The sequence below is a fragment of the Rhinopithecus roxellana genome, chromosome 12, assembly GCF_007565055.1.
Source record: "Rhinopithecus roxellana isolate Shanxi Qingling chromosome 12, ASM756505v1, whole genome shotgun sequence".
NCBI lineage: Eukaryota > Metazoa > Chordata > Mammalia > Primates > Cercopithecidae > Rhinopithecus > Rhinopithecus roxellana.
The window spans coordinates 86,278,969-86,305,764 of NC_044560.1; the positions used below are offsets into that span (position 1 = coordinate 86,278,969).

The window sequence follows — 26,796 nt, forward strand, 5'->3', positions numbered from 1 at the left end:
CAAAAACAGAGACTTATTGAAAATGAGAGTACACTTCACAGTGTGGAAACCAGTTGGAGCATAGGGGCTCAAGGGTGCCATTACACAATTTTCTTGGGTTTAAATGCTCTTTAGAGGTTTCCCATTGGTTACCTGGTGTACACACTATGTAAATGAAGTAGTGGCCCCCAATGAGAGGCTGAAGTTAAGTTACAAATGTTACACCCTATGCCAGCCTCTGGTTGTGGAAAGCAACCAATCAGAGGCTAAAGTGAAGTTACAAAGTTACACTTCTGTGCAAACAAAGACTTTGCCAGGAATCAGTCTGATTGGTTGCCTGATAGGTTGTGGAAATCAACTAACCAAAGGCTAAAGTGAAGTTACAAAGTTAACACTCTGATGCAAACGTCTGATTGGTTGCAGAAAGCAACCAACAGAGATTTTTGGTTTTTTTTTTTTTTTTTTTGAGACGGAGTCTTGTTGTGCTCTGTCGCCCAGGTTGGAGTGCAGTGACACGATCTCGGCTCACTGCAAGCTCCGCCCCCCATGTTCATGCCATTCTCCTGCCTCAGCCTCCCAAGTAGCTGTGACTACAGGCGCCCACCACCACACCCAGCTAATTTTTTTGTATGTTTAGTAGAGACGGGTTTTCACAGTGTTTGCCAGGATGGTCTCCATCTCCTGACCCTGTGATCCGCCCACCTGGGTCTCCCAAAGTGCTGGGATTACAGGCGTGAGCCACTGCGCCTGGCAACAGAGATTCTTTCAATTTTCCATCTGCCACATGGAAAAAGAGTGGGGTTTGCAAAGGGAGTAGCCTCCAGTTGTTTTGTTACTTAGGTGTGGAAATTTGGGGTTTTCCTTTTGATTTAGCTCTGGTAAGTCAGTGTGAATTGGCCTTAGGTTCCCTGCCTCCAGATTCTATTTTCCTGCCTCAGCACTGCTTCTATGAGTCTACTGTTATTATTTTTGTTGCTTTGGATGTAATACCATTTTCTCCCAGCTGCATTTAAGAATTCTCTTATCACTTCTTATCAGGAATTTGATTATGCGTTTATGCCTTGGTATGGTTTATTTCAAACTTTTGCACAGGGTTCATTGAGCATTCTGATTCTGTGAGTATACAGCTTTCATAAAATTGGGAAGTTTTGGCCATTATATTTTCAAAATCTTTTTGTCTTCTCGCTAGCATATTTATTGACTCCAGTTATATGCACATATAATATCACTTGATGTTGTTCCATAGCTCACTAATTTTCTTTAGCCTTTTTTCTCTTTTTATTTTGGACGATTTCTTTTGCTGTATGTTCTAATTCACCAATCTTCCACAGTGTATAATTTTCTCTTATTTCCATTCTGTGTAATTTTCATCTTAGACATTGGGTTTTTCATCTCTAAGTTCAGTTTGGGTCCTTTTTTTTTATATATCTGTGTGTCTCCTTAGTATGTTCATTCTTTCACCTCTACCTTCTTCAATATTTGTAATATATTTATAATAGTTCTTTTGATAGTCTACTAGTCTTATCATTTGTATCATTTCTGGATCTGTTTCTGTTGATTAACCTTTTTCATTATAAATTTGCTATTCTTGCTTTTTTGCATGCTTTGTAGCTTTTGATTGAATGCTAGACATTGTGACTTCTACCTAGTTGGGTGCAGGGCTTAAAAAATGCCCTTAACTGTTCTCAAACTTTGTTCTGGGATACAGTAAAGTTACTAGAAACAGATATTTTTGGTACCCTTTATCCCTGCCTTAAAAAAAAAAAAAAAGATAAACAGATCTTTTTGAGGCTTACTTTTAATCTTTGTTAGGTGGCAGCACCAGAATAGCTTCTTGATGAAAGCTAATTTTATCCTACTGACTTAGTACCCTGTTGAATATTTGATGCCGCATGTGATACCCCATGTATTAGAAGGTCTTTTCCTTCTGGGCTGAGTGCGGTGGCTCACACCTGTAATCCTACCACTTTGGGAGGCCGAGGTGGGCGGATCACTTAAGGTCAGGTGTTCAAGACCAGCCCGGCCAACATGGTGAAACCTCATCTCTACTCAAAGTACAAAATTAGCCGGGCGTGGTAGTGGGCGCCTGTAGTCCCAGCTACTCAGGAGACTGAGGCAAGAGGATCGCTTGAACCTGGGAGGTGGAGGTTGCAGTGAGCCAAGATCATGCGGCTGCACTGCAGCCTGGGTGACAGAGTGAGAGGCTGTTTCAAAAAACAAACAAACAAAAAAGTGTTCTCCTTCTGGCTGATGGGACATGAACTATTCCAGGCCCTGTATAAACCCTAGGAATTGTTCTGCCCGCTTTGTTCAGGTGACTGTTTCACTGGCCTCCATGGTTTCTTCTCTTACTTGCACAGCTTGATACTTAGCTGAAGACTAGAGGAGAGTCCTCTGCAGATCTCTGGACTTCTCAGTGTATCTCTCTCCTTTTTAGTATTCTGCTATGTGAATTCTGACCTGTGTGAATTCTGACCTCTTTGATGTCTGCTAACTCTGAACCCTATTTTCTCAATTTTGGGAGATTGCCAGGCTCCATTTAGGTTCACTCTGTATGCCTTGTGGCCTGGAAACTCTCCAGACGGTAAGCTGGGGCAATGATAGGACTCACCTCATTTGTTTCTCTTCTCTCAGAACTTACTGTTCTATTCTGCCTGTTAAATGCCTGAAAACCTTACTTCATATATTTTGTCTGACCTTTTAGTTGTTTAAGGCAGGAAGGTAAATCCAGTCTCTGTTACTTCATAATAGCCAAAAAGTTGAAGTCCTTTTCCATTCGTTTTTGTTGTCTGAGCTCAGTCTCTAGAACAAGGGTCAGCAAGCTGTAGCTCACAGGCCAAATTCTAGTTGGTAGCCTATATTTGTATTATCCACAAGCAAAAAATGGCTTTTTTTTTTTTTTTTTTTTTAATTTTTTTGAGACAAGGCCTTGCTGTGTTACTCAAGCCGGGGTTCAGTGACACCATCACGGCTCACTGCAGCCTTGACCCCTGGGCTCAATAGATCCTCCTGCCTCAGCCTCTGGAGAAGCTGTGACTACAGGCCTGTGCCAGCAGACTGGCTAATTTGACTTTTTTTTTTTTTTTTTTTGAGATGCAGTCTTGCTCTGTTGCCCAGGCTGGAGTGCAGTGGTGCAATCTCAGCTCACTGCAAGTTCTGCCTCCCGGGTTCATGCCATTCTTCTGCCTCAGCCTCCCGAGTAGCTGGGACTACAGGTGCCCGCCACCACGCCCGGCTAATTTTTTGTATTTTTAGTAGAAACGGGGTTTCACCGTGTTAGCCAGGATGGTCTCGATCTCCTGACCTCGTGATCCACCCACCTCGGCCTCCCAGAGTGCTGGGATTACAGGTGTGAGCCACAACGCCCGGCCTGATTTGACTATTTTTTGTAGAGATGCGGTCTTTCTATGTTGCTAAGTTGGTCTCAGACTCCTGGGCTTAAGTGATCCTCCAGCCTTCACCTCCTAAAGTGCTGGGATTACAGGTGTAAGCTACTGCACCCAGTCTGACTTTTGCATTTTAAAGAGCTGTTTTTAAAAAAGAGAGCCTGATGTGGTGACTCATGCCTGTAATCTCAGCTATCTCAGCTACTCTGGAGGCTGGCGGTGGGAGGATTGCTTGAGGCCTGGAGTTTGAGACCAGCCTGAGCAATATAGGATAACACTGTCTCCATCAAAAAAAAAAAAAAAAAAAAAAAGCCAGGACATAGTGACCACACCTATCTATATTCCTAGCTCCACCAGAGGTTGAGGTGGGAAGATCACTTGAGTCTAGGAGTTCAAGTCCAGCCTGGGAAACCTGGCAAAAATAAAAACCCTTGTCTTTGCAAAAAATCCCAAAATTAGTTAGGTGTAGTGGTGGTTGCCTGTAGTGCCAGCTACTCTGGAGGCTGAGGTGGGAGGATCAGTTGAACTTGGGAGGTCGAGGCTGCAGTGAGCTGTTATGGTGCCACTGCACTCCCGCCTGGTGACAGAGGGATACCCTGTTTCAAAAAAAAAAAAAAAAAGAAAAAAAGAAAAAATTGCTTGTAGTATTTCTTTATTTTCCTTGTAATGTCTGTAGGTTTGTAGTGGTGTTCCCTCTTTCATTCCTGATATTGGCAATTTGTGGGTGTTCTTTTTGTTTTTTTTTTTTTTTTTGAGACGGAGTCACCCAGGCTGGAGTACAGTGGCACGACCTCGGCTCACTGCAACCTCCGCCTTCTTGGTTCAAGCAATTTTCCTGCCTCACCCTCCCCAAGTAGCTGGGACTATAGGCACACACCATCACACTGAGCAAATGTTTGTATTTTTAGTAGAGACAGGGCTCTGCCATGTTGGCCAGGCTGGTCTCAAACTCCTGACCTCAAGTGATACATGCATGAGCCATGGCGCCCAGCCTATATTGATCTTTTGATAGAACTCATTTTTGGTTTCACTTACTTTTATGCTGTTCTTAATTTTCTTTTTTTTTTTTTGAGATGGAGTCTTGCTCTGTCGCCCAAGCTGGAGTGCAGTGGCCGGATCTCAGCTCACTGCAAGCTCCACCTCCCGGGTTCACGCCATTTTCCTGCCTCAGCCTCCCGAGTAGCTGGGACTACAGGCGCCCGCCACCTCGCCCGGCTAGTTTTTTTGTATTTTTAGTAGAGACGGGGTTTCACCGTGTTAGCCAGGATGGTCTCGATCTCCTGACCTCGTGATCCGCCCGCCTCGGCCTCCCAAAGTGCTGGGATTACAGGCTTGAGCCACCGCGCCCAGCCCTTAATTTTCTATTTAATTTATTTTTGCTTTTATCATTATTTGATTGATTTTTGCTTTTATCTTTATTATTTTCTTCTTTCCACTTATTTTGGGTTTACTTTGCTTTCTTTTCCTAGCTTCTTGATTTGGCATCCTTCTTTAAGTTATATTGATAGCTTATGGTTTAAAGCTATAGACATTTCTAAGCCCTGTTTTAAGTGCATCCCCAAACTCTTAGTAAGTTGTGTTTTTATTATCATTCAGTTCAAAATATTTACTGAGTTTTCTCTCATTTATTTTTCAGCTTACATTACCATAAGTTTCTTTTTTTTCCTTTTATTTTTGAAGCGGAGTCTTGCACTGTCACCTGGGCTGGAGTGCAATGGCGTGATCTTGGCTCACTGCAACCTCCGCCTCCCGGGTTCATGTGATTCTCCTGCCTCAGCCTCCTGAGTAGCTGGGATTACAGGTGCACACCACCACACTGGGCTAATTTTTTTTATTTTTAGTAGAGATGGGGTTTCATTATGTTGACCAGGCTGGTCTCGAACTCCTGACCTGGTGATCTGCCTGCCTCGGTCTCCCAAAGTGCTGGGATTACAGGCATGAGCCACCTTGCCCGGCCATACAGTTTCTTTAGAAGTGTGCTTAATTCCTAATTTTTGATACTGTAATTATCTTGTTTTTTAGTGATTTCAAATTTAATACCACTGAAGTCAGAGAATATGTTTTCTGTTATTTCAGTTATTTGATTTTTGTTTCCTTTTTTTTTTTTTCTTTGGGACGGGTTCTGGCTCTGTTGTCCAGGAAGGGGTGCAATGACTCGATCGTAGCTTACTGCAACCTCTGCCTCCTGGGCTTAAACCATCCTCCCACCTCAGCCTTCTAAGAGTATCTGTGACTGTAACATGTGCCACCATGCCTGGCTAATTTTTTTTTTTTTTTTAAGATACAGGGTTTCGCCGTGTTGCCCAGGCTGGTCTCCAGCTTCTGGCCTCAAGCAGTCTTCCCACCTTGGCCTTCCAAAGTGATAGGATTACAGGTGTGAACAACCACTCCCAGCCTCAATTATTTGATTTTTATCGATGCTCCTTTTTTATGGTCCAGCATGTAGTGTATCTTGGTGCCCCCACAAGTAAACTTTATTTATTGTATTATTATTTTTTGAGACAGAGGCTTGCTCTGTCAGCAGGCTGGAGTGCTGTGACGTGATCTCGGCTCACTGCAACTTTCGATTCCCTGGTTCAAGCGATTCTCCTGCCTCAGCCTCCTGAGTAGCTGGTATTACAGGAATGCGCTACTACGACCGACTGGTTTTTGTATTTTTAGTAGAGACGGGGTTTCACCATATTGGCCAGGATGGTCTCTATCTCCTGACCTCGTGATCCGCCCGCCTTGGCCTCCCAAAGTGCTGGGATTACAGGCATGAGCAAATGCACCTGGCCCACAAGTAAACTTTAAAAAGTGCACACCACAGTTATTAGGTGTAGTGTTTCTATAAATGTCACTTGGGTTAAGTTTGTTGGTAGGACTGTTAAAATCGTCTGTGTCTTACTTGATTTTTTGTCTTGTTCTAACAACTGACAGAACTATAAATCTGCAGTCACAGTTGGAGATTTTACTTATCCCTTTAGTTCTGTTTTTTGCTTCATGTATTTTGAAGTTGTATTGTTAGTTGCTTCACATATAGAGTTTATGTCTTGTTGATGATCATATTTAGTGCCTATTCTTTTTTCTTTCTTTCTTTCTTTTTTTTAAAATGTTTTTCCTCAAGTGATCTCTCAGCCTCCCAAAGTGTTGGGATTACAGACTTGGGCCACCATGCTTGGCTGAGTGACTCTATTCTTGTCATGTTTTCTATTTTTTTTTTTTTTTGGAGACAGGGTCTTGCTTTGTCACCCAGGCTGGAGTGCAGTGGCGTAATCATAACTTACTGCAGCCTTGAACTCCTGGGCTCAAGCAGTCCTCCCATCTCAGCCTCCCAAGTAGCTGGAACTACAGGTACACACCACTGTGCCTAGCTGAGTTTTCTTATTTTTTGTAGAGATGGGGTCTTTCTTGCTTTGTTGCCCAGGCTGGTCTCTAACTCCTGGCATCAAGTGATCGTCCTTCCTTTGCCTCCCAAAGTGTTGGGATTACAGGTGTGAGCCACTGTGCTGGGTGTATACTTTCTCTTTAGGCTTACTATATCTGAGATTAATGTGGTTATATTTAATATCAGTTTTTTTTTATGCTTATTGTTTGGATTGATATGTGTTACCCTCCCCACCCTCTGACTTTCAGTCTGTGTCTCTATGTGGATTTTGCCTTTTTCTCCAGTCCAACAGTTTGTAATTGTTGTGTTTATTCCTTTTAGACTTAATGTAGTAATTACATAGTTGGATTTAAGTCTTCTGTCTTCTTATTTGTGTCTTATTGATGCCCTTTTTTTTTTTTTTTTTTTTGAGACAGAGTCTTGCTCTGCCTCCCAGGCTGGAGTGCAGTGGCCGGGTCTCAGCTCACTGCAAGCTCCGCCTCCTGGGTTTACGCCATTCTCCTGCCTCAGCCTCCCAAGCAGCTGGGACTACAGGCGCCCGCCACCTCTCCCGGCTAGTTTTTTGTATTTTTTAGTAGAGACGGGGTTTCAGCATGTTAGCCAGGATGGTCTCGATCTCCTGACCTCGTGATCCGCCCATCTCGGCCTCCCAAAGTGCTGGGATTACAGGCTTGAGCCACCGCGCCCGGCCCATTTGTTCTTTATTCTTGCCTTATTGTAGGTAGATTGCATTTTTTGTTTTTTTTTTTTACTGTTCTGAGTATTTAGATGTATTCCTTTGTATTTAGAGGTTATTGTAAAGATTACAGCATGCATCTTTTAAGTTATTATCTTTAAAAATTACATCATTTATAGAACCTGTAGAATAGTATATTTCATTTATCTCTCTTCCTTCCTTTTCCCCCACCATATTTTAGGCCCTTGTCTTATATTTTCCTTCTATGAATGCTTGTTTATTTTTTAAGTATCAGTAAGCTCTCATGAATTCTTTAATCAGTGTGTCATGATCCATTGTTACCAGTATTCATTTTGATACTCAAATTATCCCATATTCAGGCAGAGGGAGCCCCTCTAACCTACCTTCTTTTTGTTTTGTTTCATTTTATTTTTTAAAATATCCATTAGTTTTTTGGTCTTTACTTAGTTTTTAACACAATAAGATGTTCCAGAACGATCTTTTAAATTCTTTAATCACATTATGGCTTACTTAAAATTTTTCAGTGGCTTTCTGCTAACCATATGATAAAGTTCGAAATCATTCAAGGTTGGGCATATGTGGTCCTGATTATATATCTAGTTTTATGTCTTGTTTCTTTTACGCCTATACTCCATTTCTTCTGTTGTGGACCTCCTCCACTAAAACTTTCTTTTTTTTTTTTTTTTGAGACGGAGTCTCACTCTGTCGCCCAGGCTGGAGTGCAGTGGCTAGATCTCAGCTCACTGCAAGCTCCGCCTCCCGGGTTCACGCCATTCTCCTGCCTCAGCCTCCCGAGTAGCTGGGACTACAGGCGCCTGCCACCTCGCCCGGCTAGTTTTTTGTATTTTTTAGTAGAGACGGGGTTTCACCGTGTTAGCCAGGATGGTCTCGATCTCCTGACCTCGTGATCCTGCCCGTCTCGGCCTCCCAAAGTGCTGGGATTACAGGCTTGAGCCACCGCGCCCGGCCTCCACTAAAACTTTCGTACCTTTTCCTATAGCACATGCTTTTTCATCCTTCTAGTCTAATGGATGCCTTCTAAATTTATAGACTAGGTTAAGTCACTACTAAATAAATTCAATAGCATTTTCTTCTTCCCCATGATACCATTCATCTAACTGTGTAATTGTTTGTGTAATATCTGTATTTCCTGATAAACTATGAAAAGTACAGAAATGCTTCATTTTCAGATCTGTTTTAGCATAGTTTTAATGTAGACCAGCACAGTTTGTACCTGATTTGTAGCAGGCAAATATGCAATAAATAACCGTTGGCTAACTGACCGAACTGGGCATGTTAACTCTCTGAATGTCCTTGAGTGATTTCTTTTTCCTCATCTCTGAAATGAGAGATCTCTGTTAATACTAAATTATCTTTAAACTTACTTTCATGTTTTGAATTCTTAGTAGTATCATTTAGTAGGAAGGATAGAGAGACTAACTGAATTTGAACATAAAAGTCCACATTAGAGTAAGGGGAGAAAACACTGGATTGGTAGTGAAAACTTGGTAGGTTTAGGTTTTAGTGCTACACAGTTTAGAAAGCTTTCAGGGTATGAATGCACTGCAAAAACCCCTGTACCTTGCTTGGTACAGTGTCTGGCTCTGACATCACATGGGTATCCTTGGACAAACAGAATTTACTTAGAAGGTAAATGATGTTTTTCTGTGTATCTGCAAACACATGTAGTACTTTAAATAATTGTTTTTTAAAAATTTTAAATTTTTTCATTATTATTATTTTTTGAGATGAAGTCTTGCTCCTGTCCCCCAAGCTGGAGTGCAGTGGTGTGATCTTGGCTCACTGCAACCTCCGCCTCCTGGGTTCAAGCGATTCACCTGCCTCAGCCTCCCAAGTAGCTGGGATTACAGGCGCCTGCCACCACACCTGGCTAACTTTTTATATTTTTGAGGATGAAATCTCGATATCACCCAGGCTGGACTGCAGTGGCTCAATCTCGGCTCACTGCAACCTCCACCTCCTAGGTTCAAGCAATTATCCTGCCTCAGCCTCCTGAGTAGCTGGGACTACAGGCATGTGCCACCATGCCCAGCTAATTTTTGTATTTTTAGTAGAAATGGGGTTTCGCCATGTTGGCCAGGCTGGTCTTGTACTCCTGACCTCAAGTGATCCACCTGCCTCTTCCCAAAGTGCTGGGATTATTAGGCATGAGCCACTGCACCTGATCATAGTACTTAATTTTAAGACAGTTTATTCACTTAATAATATGTATAGAGTACCTACTGTGTCCCACACAAATGAAATATGATGGTATATACAAACATATAGATAGACATATCACATGCTAGGTGCTTGAGAAATAGGAGTTCATTCATTGAGAAATTTCAGACTTTTAGGCCCAATCTCTCGTAATTTGGTGATTGAGCTGGTCTAGAACCCTAGTCGCCTGAACTAGTCTACTTTAGTGTTCTGCTTGAAATACTAGAATCAGAATGAGTTTTCGTAGTGAAGAGTGGATGATAAGACGGGTGTGGTGGTTTACACCTGTAATCCTAGCTCTTTGAAAGACCAAGAGGGATGAATCACTTGAGCTTAGTAGTTCGAAACCATCCTGAGCAACATGGCGAAACCCTGTCTCTACCAAAAATACAAAAATTAGCTGGGCATGGTGGCACATGCCTGTAGTCCCAGCAACTTAGGAGGCTGAGGTGGGAGGTTTGCTTGAGCCTGGGGGGTGGAGGTTGTAGTGAGCTGAGATCACACCAGTGCACTCCAGCCTGGGTGACAGAGTGAGACTCTGTCTCAGAAAACAAAACAAAGAAAGTGGATGATAAAAGGAATTTTTTTGCTTTTGGAAGATACATGCAAAACAATAATACCAAATAATTGACATAGCAAGTTAAAAGATTAGAGCAGACAGCCTTGTTTGAAAGGAAAAGTGGTGTGAGTGACAGAAAATGGAAGACATATTAGAATGGTATGTGAATCTGGGGAGAAATGGTTGATGGGTTTGAGAGAGGTTCTATAGTATGAATGACTTCCTGACTAAATATGGATGCCAACCTCATTGAATCTGAGAAATGAAACAAGATGACTTAATTGTTGACATTTTATAATATTAATTTTATAATTTTGGTTATACATGGTACAAGTTTGGGGATCTTTATGAAAATGAGTTATTTAAATAAACTTTCTTCTTTGAATGCATTTTTGTAAATTTAGCTTATTTCTTTGATACAGACAGAAATGTTTTTCTTAAATTTTAAGAGTAGCTTTATTTTTGCATTATGTATTCAACAAACACATATTTGTCCTTTAAATTGTGCTGGGCATTGCCTTAGATTTGTTCCTTAGACTTATAAGGAAAGGATAAAATTGTTTTAGGTAATTAAGCAATAAAGAATTTCGAATAATTTGGTCTAGGCCTGGTGCGGTGGCTCATACCTGTAATCCCAGCCCTTTGGGAGGCCGAGGCGGGTGGATCACGAGGTCAGAAGATCGAGACCATCCTGGCTAACACGGTGAAACCCCATCTCTACTAAAAATACAAAACATTAGCCAGGCGTGGTGGCGGGTGCCTGTAGTCCTAGCTACTCAGAAGGCTGAGGCAGGAGAATGGCATAAACCTGGGAGGCTGAGTTTGCAGTGAGTGGAGATCGTGCCACTGCACTCCAGCCTGGGCAACAGGGTGAGACTCTGTCTCAAAAAAAAAAAAAAAAAAAGAATAATTTGGTCTAATATTTGGCTTTGTACTGATCATTTATGTGTGTGTATTGATTATATATTCAGAAAGGGCAGATTATACATAAGAAACTGTAAGTTATCCTGTTTCATCTATCTCTTTAAAAGCCTTGTAATTATTTTGTTAGTAAATTTTTAGGGATGGGTTGGGGAAGGCAGTTGTCTGCCATTATAATTATACTTTATATTTGAGATTTAAAAATACTTTACAGTGATTGCTTGAGCCCAGGAGCTTGAGGCTACAGTGAGCTGTGATCGCACCACTGTAGTCCAAATCCAGCCTGACTGACAGAGTGAGACTGTCTTTAAAAAAAAAAACACACAAAAAAACTCTAGAATATTCTGATATATTTATTTTTCAAATAATTCTATAAGAGAACTATATTTAAGGGACATCTTCTTAAAGAAACAAGTATTTTGTGGGTTTTTTTTTTTTTTTTTCTTTTGAGACAGTTTCACTCTTGTCGCCCAGGCTCTAGAGTGCAATGGCGTGATCTTGGCTCACTGCAACCTCCACCTCCCAGGTTCAAGCAATTCTCCTGCCTCAGGCCTCCTGAGTAGCTGAGATTAAGGCACCCACCATCACGCCCAGCTAATGTTCGTGTGTTTTTTTTTTTTAGTACAGACGAGGTTTCACCATGTTGGCCAGGCTGGTCTCGAATTCCTGACTTCAAGTGATCTGCCTGCCTCAGCCTCCCAAAGTGTTGGAATTACAGGCGTGAGCCACTGCGTCCGACCATTTTGTGGTTATCTTTGAATGTCTTACTTTTATTATAAAGGCAGCATTGTTGTAGATGATTTCAAAGATTTAAAAAGGTATAAGCTTATAAGTGTAGGTAGTGTGCTATGTGAGGGGCAAGTTTTTCACTAACATCACAAGGGGCTCTGATCCAGTGAGTGGAGTTTGATAGTAATTTTTGAAAGAAGTGAAAATAAATAAAAATAAAAAGGTATACAGAAAAGATAAAAATCTGTTGTAATTTTACTACTCACTGTATTTACAATTATACATAAATTTATCTTGCATACATATGTATTTTATTTTTTAAATGAATGTATGCTAAAATTCCTTTTTTTTCTTTTTTTGTGTTGTTTGTCTCTGTTTAAAGATTGTTGTTGTTGTTGTTTAGGTTTTAGCAGTTTGATTATGAGTGTCTTGGTGTATATATCTTTGGATTTTCCTGTTTGACATTTGCTTAGCTTCTTTAATCTGCAGATATCTATCTGTCTTTCGTCAAATTTGGGAAGTTTTCAGCCATTATTTCTTCAGATATTTTTTCTGCTCTGCAGTCTTTCTCCTCTGCTTCTGGAACTCTGATGCCATAAATATTATACCTTTTTATACCTTTATTGTGATAAAATATACATAGCATAAAATCTGCCATGTAACCATTTTTGGATGTATAATTCAGTGGCATTAAGTACATTCACATTGTCATGCTACTATTAACACCATCCATCTCCAGAACCCTCTACCTTATTCTTTTTAAAGTCTGCCTAGAATTTCATGTATAGTCTATCTTAATAAATTAACCATTTCCCTGCAGTGGGATTTTAAAGTACTTTTTTTTATTGTTTAAATTATATGGCAGCAAATGTCTATCTTAAATATTTTTTCTTTCTTTTCTTTTTCTTCCCTTCTTTATCTTCTTTCTCTTCTTTCCCTTCTTTCCCTTCTTTCCCTTCTTTCTTTTCCCTCCCTCCCTTCCTTCCTTTTTTGAGACAGAGTCTCATTCTGTTGCCCAGGCTGGAGTGCAGTGGTGTAATCTTGGCTGACTGCAACCTCCGCCTCTGGGGTTCAAGTGATTCTTGTGCCTCAGCTTTCCGAGTAGCTGGGATTACAGGTGTGTGCCACCATACCTGGCTAATTTATTTTATTATTACCGGTTTTTGGAGATGGAGGCTTGCTCTGTCACCCAGGCTGGAGTGCAGTGGCACGATCTTAGCTCACTGTAACCTCTGCCTCCTGAGTTCAAGTGATTCTCCTGCCTCAGCCTCCAGAGTAGCTGGGACTGCAGGCGCATGCCACCATAGCTGGCTAATTTTTGTGTTTTTAGTAGAGACAGGGTATCACCATGTTGCCCAGACTGGTCCGGAACTCCTGACCTCAGGTGCTCCACCCTCCTCAGCCTCCCAGAGTGCTGGGATTGCAGGTGTGAGCCACTGTACCTGGCCCCGGCTAACATTTTTGTTATTATTAGATATGGGGTTTCACCATGTTGGCCAGGCAGGTCTCAAACTCCTGACCTCAAGAGAGTCTGCCTCGGCCTCCCAAAATGTTGGGATTACTGGCGTAAGCCACTGTACCCAGCCTGTCTTAAGTATTTTAAAGGTAAACTTTTGTCTGTCACTTTTTCTTTTTTCTTTTTTTTTTTTTTTTTTTGAGACAGAGTCTCACTCTGTAGCCCAAGCTGGAGTGTAGTAGCACAATCTCAGCTCACTGCAGCCTCCACCTCCTGGGCTCAAATGATTCTCATGCCTCAGCCTCCCAAAGTGCTGGGATTACACGTGTGAGCCACTGCACCTGGCCCCAGTTTACTTTTAAGGGTAAATATAGTATTCTACACTTGCAGATTGAAAGAGAAACATTATCCAATTATTCAAAAATGATTTTTTTTGTTTGTTTGTTTTTTGCCTGGGTAATTTGATTTCTATCCTTAAATTTTGTGAAAAGAAGTCATTAAAAAAATAATTTTGGCTGGGCGCACTGGCTCAGTAATGGGCTCTATTCCCTATATTCACTGTGATAAATTTTGACTATTTTATGTTTATCAGGTTATTATAACTACTCAAACAGAAGTTTTTCATTAAAATATAAATGTAAATTTAACACTCAAATGATATGTTTTGCAAAACTTCAATAGAATACTTTTAGTGGCTGGCTTGTTAAGTTTTTTTCTGAACTTGAAAGTAATTCAGTTGCTTTATTTTATACAATTATGAGTTGTAAAATGCAGCTTACTTCCATTGGTTCTACTTAGAACTTTGGTTTTTATTTTATATAACATTAAAAAAAGTTCTAAAAAGAAAAGTACTACCAGCACATAAAATGTGTATTACAGACAGTAAGTGTACCTACAGCAAGTTGACAGGTAGCCAGTCTTTTTTTGATGGAGAAACCAAGCCTGTTTTTAGTTTATGTCCGTGTAATTTCTGGGAACTAATCATTTTGTTTAAGTAACTTTACATAAATTTTGAAAGACTAAAAATGCTAAAAAAAGATGTATTTGCTTCTATTTTAAAGGAAGAATTATTACTGTCTTAAAAAGTCAGGCTCACCCCTGTAACCCTAGCACTTTGGGAGGCTGAGTTGGGAGGGTCGCTTTAGCCCGGGGGTTTGGGACCAGAATTGGCAACAGTGAGACCCTATCTCTACAAAAAACAAAGAAAAAATTCACTGGATATACCTGTAGTCCCAGCTACTCAGGAGGCTGAGACGGAAGGATTGCTGGCGCCCAGGAGTTCAAGGCATTCTGGCCTGGGTGACAGAGTGAGTCCCTGTCTGAAAAAAAAAAATTATTATTTTTAAAAAGTCATTTAATTAAAAAGAAACACTTTATGGAGAGAGAATTAGACCTACTTTTTATAGTTTTCTTAACAAGTGTTCAGTGTCCATTATATAATATTAATTTGAGTTTTTAGTTTATGCCTAGCTTGAGAATGAATTGTGAGCATTAAATTTGAATGTTTGGAGAGATTATGTAGCCCAACTTTATTATATATTCATTATATGGGTTGAAGAAATCGAGCCCCGCAGGAGTTAAGTTTCTCCCTTAAGCTTTGCTTGTTAGTAGCAGAACAGTGACTAGAATATTATAGTGTTGAAATTAGTGGTCTTTCTCAAGACCTATTATATATTTGGTAGCAAATGTGTAATAGTAAGTTAGTCTTCACTTTTATTTTGAATATGCTTGGATTTCAGTTGGCAAGGTTTAAATGCCAGTTTTCTAACAACACAGTTCATATTTCATTTACCGTGGTATATTAACTGTGAGCAATTGCATAAAGCATAAACTTCAGTGCTAGCTCTTGAGTTAACAAATCACTATGTAATTAACAGATGTCTGTCATGAACAGTGACTAATCACATCACTCCATCTATTATTTAGTTCATACACAGACAGCAAAGTGTGTAGTTGTGTTGCATGCTTGTCTTTCAATTATAAACTTGTGTGACATTTTATAAAAATGGATACTGAAAAGGAGAGAATTTGCAAAAAAGATGACAGTTCAGAAAAGGAATCAAAAGTGATAACACAGGAACTGAAAAATTAGATGTCATTAGAAGATTCAAAAACGGTGACAGGTAAGTGAATATAGGACAAGAGCTAGGCCTGCATGTAGTTACAGTATGAACGGTATTGAAAAAATTCAATCGGTGGCTCATGCCAGTAATCCCAGCACTTTGGGAGGCTGAGGTGGGTGGATCACCTGAGGTCAGGAGTTCAAGACCAGCCTGGCCAACATGGTGAAACCCTGTCTCTACTGAAAATACAAAAATTAGTTGTGTGTGGTGGCAGGTGCCTGTAATCCCAGCTACTTGGGAGGCTGAGGCAGGAGAATCTCTTGAACCTGGGAGGTGGAGGTTGCAGTGAGCCGAGATTGGGCTATTGCACTCCAGCCTGGGAGACAAGAGCGAGACTTCATCTCAAAAAAAAAAAAAAAAGTTGCTTTAGCTAGGCGTAGTGGCTCATGCCTGTGTAATCCCAGCACTTTGGGAGGCCGAGGCAGGTGGATCACCTGAGGTCAGGAGTTCGAGACCAATGTGGCTAACATGCTGAAACCCCATCTCTGCTAAAAACACAGAAAATTAGCCAGGTGTGATGGTGTCACCTGTGATCCCAACTACTCAGGTGGCTGAGCCAGGAGAATCACTTTAACCCAGGAGGTGGAGGCTGCAGTGAGCTGAGATTGCGCCATTGCATTCCAGCCTAGGCAACAAGGGTGAAACGGTCTCAAATAAATAAATAAATAAATTGCTTTATCATGTAATTTAAATAAATTGTATTAAGAACAGACCCTAGTCTGTTTGGCTAGCATTCAGGCTGAAGCATTGAAGTTAGTTGTTGCACTGAAAGAAAACTAATTACAAGCCAACTGAAGGACTTCTTATTGCCAGTAAAGGCTGGTTTGATCATTTTAGAATGATCATGGATTATTGATAAGTTCTCTGGTGAAGATGCTAGAACAGTTATAGGGATGCTGCTGTGAAATTTGTGCCTAGATTCCAGAGATTACTTAAGGCAGGTAATTATGATCATCAGCTATTTAACATGTTGATGGGTTAGGTCTTTTTTGGAATGCAGCACATCATTAACTTATGCGATGAACGACATAGGATCTCCAAGTGGCCATAAAGGGGAGTGTGTAGATATGTCACCTGAAGAATTTAGTGAAGGCAAATTTACAAACATAAATGAGTAAAATCTTGTAACAAAAAAGACAAATGTCATAGTGGAAGTGATATTGGTAGAAATTTCACAGTAACACAACGCGTTGAGATACAAGATTGAAAGAGCAAAAGGTGTAATTTTGGAAGCCGGTTCAAATTTAGAAGGGATTATGGCAATTTTTTTTTTTTTTTTTGAGACGGAGTCTCACTCTATCGCCCAGGCTGGAGTGCAGTCATGCAACCTTGGCTCACTGCAACCTCTGCCTCCTGGGTTCAAGTGATCCTGCCTCAGCCTCCCGAGTAGCTGTGACTACAGGTGTGTGCCACCATGCCCGGCTAAGTTTTGTATTTTTAGTAGAGACAGGGTTTCACTATGTTGGCCAGGCTAGTCTTGAACTCCTGACCTCAGGTGATCTGCCCACCTTGGCCTCCCAAAATGCTGGAATTATAGGTGTGAGCCACTGCGCCCGACTGACAATTTGTTAAGGCATGGAAAAGTTGCTTATTCTGTATCACAAGTAACATGAGGAAAAGACAAAGGCAGGCACTGTCCACTCCTGGTAGGGTTTTTTTTTTTTTTTTTTTTTTTAATTTGAGGCGAAGTCTCGCTCTGTCACCCAGGCTGGAGTGCAGTGGCATAATCTCGGCTCACTGCAGCCTCCGTCTCCCAGGTTCAAGTGATTCTTCTGCCTCAGCCTTCCAAGTAGCTGGGATTACAGGCATGCGCCACCTGTCTAATTTTTGTATTTTTAGTAGAGACGGGTTTGTACCATGTTGGCCTGGCCGGTCTTGAACTCCTGACCTCAAGTCATCCACCTGCCTTGGCATACCAAAGTGCTGGGATTACAGGCGTGTACCACCGTGCCCAGCCATACTCCTGGTAGATTTTTTACAAATAAATAAAACACTTTGATTTTCACATTTTAAATTATAACATAGTAAGCAAGTATTAGTTATACAATATATTTCATTTCCCTACACGTTTAAACTGACAAAGTTTTTTGTTTTTGTTTTTTGTTTTTTGGTTTTTTTTTTTGAGATGGAGTTTTGCTCTTGTTGCCCAGGCTAGAGTGCAGTGGCATGATTTTGGCTCACCACAACCTCCGCCTCCTGGGTTCAAGTGATTTTCCAGCCTCCTGAGTAGCTGGGATTATAGGCATGCGTCACCATGGCCAGCTAATTTTGTATTTTTAGTAGAGACAGGGATTCTCCATGTTGGTCAGGCTGGTCTCAAACTCTGGACCTCAGGTGATCAGCCTGCCTCGGCCTCCCAAAGTGCTGGGATTACAGGCGTGAGCCACCGTGCCTGGCCAAACTGGCAGAGTTTTTAACGTTTCAAGTGTTTTGACAATAAAAGATGATGGAGCAATTTTAATTTTTCACTTTGATCATTAAGATTGCTTTGCATGGTTTCAGCTTGCATAGTCGTTTTTATATTTCTGCATGGTAGCTGCCTGTATAAAAAATATAATATCGCTGGGTGTGGTGGCTCATGCTTGCCTTCCCAGCACTTTGGGAGGCTGAGGTGGGAAGATTCCCTGAGGCCAGGAGTTCCAGACCAGCTTGGGCAGTATAGCAATACCCAGTCTCTACAGAAAAATTTTAAAAATTAGCTGGGCGTGGTTGTGCACACTTAGTTCCAGTTACTCAGGAGTTGAGGTGGGAGGATCCCTTGAGCTCAGGAGTTTGAGACTGCAGTGAGCTGTGATCACGTTACTGCATTCCAGCCTGGGCAACAGAGCAAGACCCGTCTCAAAAATGTTTCCGTAACAAATTTCTCACATTGAGAAACTTGAGAAAAATTATTGTAAAAGTCATCGGGATTAATTCATTTGAAAAACTAAGGGACATCTAAATCAGAGTAGCAATAGGGAAAGACTAACTTTACTCTTTGTGGGGGTTGAAGGAATAGGAATAGGATTGGACATTTGCTTTGGAGTGGTCTGTTGAAAGTATGCAACAGTGGACTCCTTGGGAGTTTTGGAAAATAAAAAGTACGCTATGGTTAAGTTTCTTTAAGTAAACAAGTTTCAAACTACTTATTAACTAATATAAGTGATTCTATTATTCAGCAAAGATTGAATTTTTGTTATATTTTAGGGAGTGTTATAGGTGCTAGACTACTACAATACAGAACAAGTAAAAATCTCTTTAGGCTACTGTGATACTGTGATATAATAAGAAATACGTATATGGTCTCTGCCCCAGGTTCCTGGCACACAGCTCCTAAAACTGTTGGAATCTCTAGAGTGATAAATATGTCTTGTGTACTACTGGACTTGGGCTTAGGGCCAGGCACGTCCATAGCTTCAGCATGGGGCTGGTCACCAAAAAGACCAAGACATGACTAGAGGGCTAAGCATCGAGTTGAGTAGCAGTGTCAATGATTTACTCAATCATGGCTACATAATGAAGCCTCCATAAAAATCCCAAAGGCAAGGTTCAGATAACTTCTGGATTGCTGAACCACATAGAGGTGCTGGGAAGGTGGCATGCCCAGAGAAGACGTGGGAGCTCCATGACTCTCCTCAGCATATATCATCCTATGCATCTCTTTCATCAGGTTGTTCACCTGTATCCTTTGTAGTATCCTTTATAATAAACCAGTAAATGTGTTCCTCTGAGTTCCATGAGCTGCTTTAGCAAATTAATTGAACCTGAGGTGGGGGTTGTGGGCACCCCAAGTTATATAGCTGGCCAGTTACAAGGTCAAGTCACAACCTGGGCCTTCTGATTGGTATCTGAAGTGGGAGGCAGTCTTGTTGGACTGAGCCTTCAGCCTGTGGGATTTGACTCTTAATTCTAGGTAGATAGTGTCAGAATTGAAGTGAATTATAGGACACACAGTTGGTGTCTGCTAGATATTTGGTGTGTGACGAAAAAGTCCCACATATCTGGTCACTGAAATGTTCTGTGTTGTGAGACTGTTATAGGAGAAAAATAATCTTTTGTTTTTTTCTTCAGGGTGCAGTTTTGCCTGCTCTGGCTTTGAGAAGTGTAGGATTTCTAATCCTTTATAGAATCTTAATTTCATTTAGGTTCTATTGAAAGAAACTAACTAGATTGTTTTTTGTTTTTAATTTTTAATATTATTCTAAAGCTCTTTATATAAAGTGTTCCTTTTTACTGATTTTATGTTTAGTCTCCAAAGTTGGATTAAAACTCAAGGTTTGTATAACCGCTGTTATCTGTTGGCAGGTTGGTCTACAAAAAGAATGGGATATGTCCTCATACAGCTTAGAAACCTGTATGGGTACTTGATTCCATATAGCATTCTCAACTTGGGAGTAAGGTTATTATAGTTGTTACATAGTCGCATTGGTTGTAGTAGCACTAGGAAAGAGCTGTGAGTTCTACTTTGTTCGGAAGGTTGGGTGTGTGTGGGTTGTGTGTGAGATTATGGTACCAATAGAGGAGTTGCAGCTTTAGCTCCGTCTCAGAAGCTGAGTATATGTTTACTATTGAATTAAGACTGGAAAAGCTTAAGCACTGTGCATGATGGTCCAGATGCTTGAAACTACCTGAAAGGTTGGGTGAGCAGCTATAGGTCATTTATAATAGCTGGAGCATTTGCTTACAGCATGGGGATGTAATGGGAACATGAAGGCAGGAAAAGATAAAGCTATAGAGGAAGTTAGGGCTAGATTTTGGAGAGTCTTATAGATCCACAGAAGTTTGGACATTTTTCTTGGGAGACTTACAGAGGGGTGTGTGTGTGTGTGTGTGTGTGTATATATGTGTGTCCTTCTCCTTAACCTCTCAGTACCTCCATTTCTTCCCTATAAAATAGAGGTGTTAACAGTACCTACCTTATGCCTTACGAGATTTTGGGGAGATTAAATTGGATTAAGTCATGTAAAGTACTTGGAAAAAAAGTGTCATAAACTGGGCATGGTGGTGTGTTCTGTAATCCCAGCTACTCATGAAGCTTATTTGGGAGGAATTAAATACTTGTGCTTTTTTAACCTAGTGATCCCACTTCTAGGAATTGATCCTACAGATATACTCACATACCTAAGCCATAGTGTATGTATACAGATGACAACTGCAATATTACATTTGTAAAAAAAAAAAGGCAGGAGGCAACCTTAAATGTTCATCAGTATAATATAATAAGAGACTATGCAGCCACCGGAAAGAATGAAGTAGATCTCTGTATAAAGATAATTTTCCAAGATATACTATTGGGTTTTTTAAAAACAGGGACATATCTATGTCTCCCTTCATTTTGTATCTTTACCAGTCTGAGAGAAAATGGTATCTCAATTTTGATTTTGGGTCAGATTGAATGTTTAGTGCTTATGTTCTTTGATCACTTTCTATTGGGATAGTACTGTTTAATTGAGTCCAAAATTGCTTTATTCATAGAATACTAACCATTGTTATACTGCTACTACAACTTTTTCACTTAGATTACCTTTAAGCTTTTCCAGTTTTTTAAAAATATAGTCAAACTTTAAAATCTTTTTCATGAAGATTTATTTTTCTGGTTAAAATACTTTTGTATCTACTAGGGCTTTTGTTTTCTTTGATTTATTTATTTATTTATTTATTTATTTTATTTTTTTTTGAGACGAAGTCTTGCTCTGTCGCCCAAGCTGGAGTGCAGTGGCCAGATCTCAGCTCACTGCAAGCTCCGCCCCCCGGGTTTACGCCATTCTCCTGCCTCAGCCTCCCAAGTAGCTGGGACTACAGGCGCCCGCCACCTCGCCCGGCTAGTTTTTTGTATTTTTTAGTAGAGACAGGGTTTCACCGTATTAGCCAGGATGGTCTCGATCTCCTGACCTCGTGATCCGCCCGTCTCGGCCTCCCAAAGTGCTGGGATTACAGGCTTGAGCCACCGCGCCCGGCCTCAATTTATTTTTAACTTATCTGGGATTAATGTTGATGTGAAGTAGTGATTGTGATCCAGATTTTTTCACCTTAAATGGTTGTCATATTCTAGTTCTCTTTTTTCCTTTAGGAGTCAGAATAGATCATTGGGTTTAGCAGTGTGGAGGTCCCTTATGACCTTGACAAGAAAAGTTTCAGTAGAAATAGTGCAGGCAAAGGCCTTACTGAAGTGGGTTCAAGAGACAGGTGTCATAGGCAGCATGTATAGACAACTTTTTTTTTTTTGAAATGGAGTCTTGCCCTGTTGCCCAGGCTGGAGTGCAATGGCGCAATCTCGGCTCACTGTAACCTACGCCTCCCGGGTTCAAGCGATTCTCCTGCCTCAGCCTCTCAAGTAGCTGGGATTACAGGTGCGTGCCACCACGTCTGGCTGATTTTTTTGTATCTTTAGTAGAGACGGGGGTTCACCATATTGGCCAGGCTGGTCTTGAACTCCTGACCTCAGGTGATCCACATGCCTTGGCCTCCCAAAGTGCTGGGATTACAGGCGTGAGCCACCACACCCGGCTAGACAACTCTTTTGAAGAGTTTTGCTGTCAAGGGGAAGAGAAAAATGAGCAGTAGCTCTAGGGGGATAGAGAATCATGAGAAATATTTTGTAAAATGAGAAGGAATAATAGCATCGGGCCTTGGGACAGTATTGTTCAAAAACAAACAGTGTTATTAAACAATAGGATTCCTCTCAGTGTAAGTGGATGCTTTCATTCTTTGGCTTACAGAGTGACATTTTTCTTTCTTTTTTTTTTTGAGGCGGAGTCTTGCTCTGTCGCCCAGGCTGGAGTGCAGTGGCGCGATCTCGGCTCACTGCAAGCTCTGCCTCCTGGGTTCACGTCATTCTGCATCAGCCTCCTGAGTAGCTGGGACTACAGGGACCCACCACCACGCCTGGCTAATTTTCGTGTATTTTTAGTGGAGACGGGGTTTCACCATGTTAGCCAGGATGGTCTCAATCTCCTGACCTGGTGATCCACCCGTCTCTGCCTCCCAAAGTGCTGAGCCACTGCACCCAGCCCAGAGTGAAATTTTTCATTTCCCATTTCCCTTTCATTCTAGAGCATAGCTCATTGACTGGAATGGTAGGTGGAGTGGCCTTCACTATTTGCTTTCCTTTCCTTTCCAATGTTTACATAGTTGAATTTCAAGTTAAATGTGTTTATAAATTACCTGCACTATCATTTAAAAAAATTGCTCCTTTTGTTTTCTTTTGGAATTCTGATATATTTTACCAGAATGCATTTTTTTTTTCATTATTTCTTTGGTATTTAGTGGGCCTGTTCAATCTCAGATATGGTATTTATATCCTCAGTTCAGGGAAATTTTCTTCTGTTATTCCCCTTCACCATTATTTTCTTCTTTGGGGGTACCTTTGACATTGCTGTTAGACTTAGTGCTTCAATCCTCAATGTCACCATAAATTATCTTTTCCAACTTTTTGTCTAGAGACGAGGTTTCACCATGTTGGCCAGGATGGTCTCCATCTCCTGACCTTGTGATCCGCCCACCTCAGCCTTTCAAAGTGCTGGAATCACAGGGGTGAGCCACTGGGCCCAGCCAAGAAGTTGCTTTTTTATAAGTTTCTTGTTTCCTTCTGGAGTGGTGGTTCTGTTTGTTTACCTTGAACTTTCTCTTTCACATAGTTTTCTTTTAGAAACCAGAGATCTTTTATTTTCTGCTCATATTTATGAATATCAGATACTACTGATTACTATAGCCAGCTGTTGTGTTTCCTCTACAGTTATATAGGTAGCTAGGTAGTTCTTTTTTCCTTAAAAGTCTCTCCCTTGAATGGGGTGGCTGATTCTGGCTTCTTACAGTAGGCAAGGTTTATCAAGAAGCAGCATTTCTTGTGTTCTTGCCTCATTGGTAAGTAACAGGCAGGGAAGCAGGAACCTCCAAAGTAAGGAGGCCTTCAAATACTCAAAGTGAAGTGTGCCATTTTCTTTAGTTCTTTGGTGGAGTTACCGGTGCTTTGCTTTCTTTTCCCTGTGTGTTTAAAGATCTGAAATTACCTCCAACATGGCTCTACTTCTGTCTTAGGCACTAACATACTTAGTAGGAACCATCCCTGTAACAGGCCTCACTTTCAATTTAAGAGCAGCATGTTTCTGGCTTTAGCTTAAGAGCAAAAGCTGTTAATTTTTCTGTTCAGTTTTGACGGGAAGTTTTACATAGTTCTCAGTGTTAGTAAGTTCTTATGAAGTGTTAGCTGTGTTTGTTGTTATTAAAAATATATATGATCATCTCTTTTTTGTGACATGAATGATTTAAAAAATAAGTAGTTGTTTATAGTGAGAGAATGTGATTTATCTCTTAGTTTTTGGTTCGGGGCTTTGGTCTGAGAACTACTTTGGTTCATCCTAAATTTTATTTTACTCTCTTTGGCAATGTTTTTGTTTATATTGTGCACTTACGTAATTTGGGTTGAAAATTACAGCTCCTTGGGGAATAGGAAGGGATACCAAAAGAACGTATGATAGAAGATATGATGGTAATGTTACTTTTCTCTTTCCTTTTTTGCTTTTCCAGTTTGAACAGAAAAGTGTTGCAGTTTTTGATGAAATTGTAGAGAACTGTAAGTACCATTTGAGAAAAGCAAACATGTCTTTAGATAGAAAATGAATGTTAATCTAGATACGGTATTTAACTGTTATAGTGTTTAGTTAGGGCTGATTTATGTGATGGTTCAAACTGATTTAGTCTAGATCTCATCACATACTGTCGTTTTAGCAGGTGAATATGAATTGTAAAAATCTTACTGTTTTTTTCAATAAATAGTTTATTATCATAATTATGATGTTAAAATATAGCCATACTTTGTGTCTATATGGAAGATTATACTTATCACTATTAAAGATTTCTACTTGGTTTAAGGTATTTTATTTTCTTTTAAAATTCTTTTTGTGTTATTGTAGTTTTAGAAATAATTTTTTTATGATTATAAAAGTAATACATTCAATTTTACAATACAGAAATGAATAAAATAGAAAGTAAAAGCCTTTGTCATTACCATTCTCCAAAGATAACCAGTTTTAAAAATTTAACATATATATCTTTCCAGACTTTTTTCTATGAGTGTATATATCTATACATGGTGTATGGAGATTTATATATGTGTGTAGGAATCATGAATACTGTTCTTGCTTTTTTTCATTCAACTGCATAGACATCTTTCTGTGTCAGTGGATATAGACCTGTTGCACCCTTTCTAATGGCCACTCAGTAGTATATCGTATGGCTGTATAATAAGTCCTCACTAAATGTTGTTGATAGGTTCTTGGAAATTGTGACTTTAGGTGAAATGACATATAATGAAACCAATTTTACTATAAGCTTAACTTGATATAAATAAGAGTTAAGTTCCTGTGGTGTATTTTTAATCACAAAAACACCATCAAACTTCTAAATAAAAATCTAAAACACTTCTAATATTAAACATTGAAATAAATATGAACTATATATACATACAAGAAAGATTAATAAAAATGAGTAAGATAATTATTTACCTAGTTTTTGGTGAATCAGTGAATGATGGTGCTTGTAGTGGTGGTTGGTTAACTTAAGGAATAAGTGTTTGCAAAGCAAACATTGTAAAGAGCACCTCCTACCACCATGTAGTTCAGAAACAAACAATAAACATGATGGGCTTACTGAGTGAATCATTTATTGTCCATTTCTGTGTTGATTATATATTTTATGACTTTTTGTTATTATAATAATTTGTATTCATTCGTTCATTTTCCAATCCCCTTATTCCAATTCAGAGTCATGGGTGGCCGAAGCCTATCCTGGCAGTCTCAGGGCACAAGGCAGGAGCCAGTCCTGGACAGGATGCCATCCCATCACAACATGCATTCACACACACACACCCATGCTCACTCAGACTGGGACAATTTAGACACATTAATTAGCCTAATGTGTACATCTTTGGGATGCGGGGGGAATCTAGAACATCTGGAGAAAACTCATGCAGACATGGAGAGAATATACAAAACTCCACATAAACAATAGCCCTGGCTTGGAGCCATTTTTTTTCTCTCTTTTTTTGAGATGGAGCCTTGCTTTGTCACCCAGGCTTTAGTGAAGTAGCGTGATCTAGGCTCACTGCAACCTCTGCCTCACAGGTTCAAGCGATTCTCCTGTGTCAGTCTCCTAAGTCACTGGGACTATAGGCACATGCCACCACACCTAGCTAATTTTTTGTATTTTTGGTAGAGATGGGGTTTTACCATGTTAGCCAGGCTGTTCTTGAACTCCTGACCTCAAGTGATCCACCTGCTTCGACCTGGCAAAGTCCTGGGATTGCAGGTGTGAGCCACAGCGCCCAGCCTTTGTTTCCCTCTTCAGTGCTACAGCAAAATGACATTGAATGAAATGTTATTAGAGGACCTGCTGTACTATAGTTTAACTAGCCTCTTTTATACATGTGTAATTTATTTTCAATTTTGCATTATTATTAAGAACATTGAATATGTATTCCCATACATATCTTTGTATACTTGTTGAAGCATTCTGTAGAATAAATTCCAAGAATAGAATTGATTAATTATCAAAGGATATTTTTGTGCTTTTTTATGAAAGATAAATTTTGTCAACTAGAGTTCTTGAGTTAAGGGAATGTACTTTTAAAAAAAAAAATTTATTTCTACCAGTAGGATCTGTGAGTACTTTCTTTCTCTTTGTAATTAGTTTGTTAATATTTTAGAATGATAATATTTTTAGACTATCATCTGACTTTATGTTATTTGATATTGAGAGGCAGCTATGTCTCCTGGTCTTCAGTGGATTTAGTTATTGTGTGTCTTTTTTGTTTTAAGCAATCAAATATAGAATTTAGCTAGCTTATCCAGAAGAAACATTTTAGATATATACTAGGATATTTCATAAAATATGAGATGAAATGAATTTCCTCCAGGGTACTCAGCAAAAGGAGATCATGTCTGTTCTGTACAAGTGCTGCCAGAAAGCAGTTACATTCCCACAATTTTTAGTCTTTCTGTATATCCATTCTAAATTTCAAGTTGTTTGGAGAAAGATTATGATTGGGCCAGCTTGATTCTCATGTTCATCTTTGAACCAATTATCTGTGGTCAGGGAAACCAGGCCAGATAGTAAAACATACCTCTCGGAAGGCATCCTCTGTCACTACTCACTTTTGCCAAATAGTGAGATCCGGCCACTGCACTCCAGCCTGGGCGACAGAGCAAGACTCCGTCTCAAAAAAAAAAAAAAAGAAAAGAAAAGGAGTTTATTTCTCATGTAAAAGAAACCCAGATGATAATATGGCTCTGTGGTTATCAAGAAAGCTCTTCCAGCTATCTAGATTTTATCCCTAGTGTGTGACTTCGATTTTCAAGGTAGCCTGGTGTTCTAGGATGGCTGC

At 40.1% G+C, this 26,796-nt stretch overlaps 1 protein-coding gene across 8 annotated transcripts in view; it reads left to right on the forward strand.

The window, feature by feature from the left end:
• The window catches only part of ZMYM4 (zinc finger MYM-type containing 4), a 165,569-nt gene that overhangs the window by 34,492 nt on the left and 104,281 nt on the right, over positions 1–26,796 (forward strand). For 7 of the 8 annotated variants that reach the window (XM_030912657.1, XM_030912652.1, XM_030912653.1 and 4 more), the window contains one exon: positions 23,943–23,988. The exons of the other annotated variant lie outside the window; for it this stretch is intronic. In XM_030912657.1, coding sequence (XP_030768517.1) covers positions 23,943–23,988 — 46 coding nt within the window. The remainder of the gene's footprint in view (positions 1–23,942; positions 23,989–26,796) is intronic. 8 annotated transcript variants of the gene reach the window in all.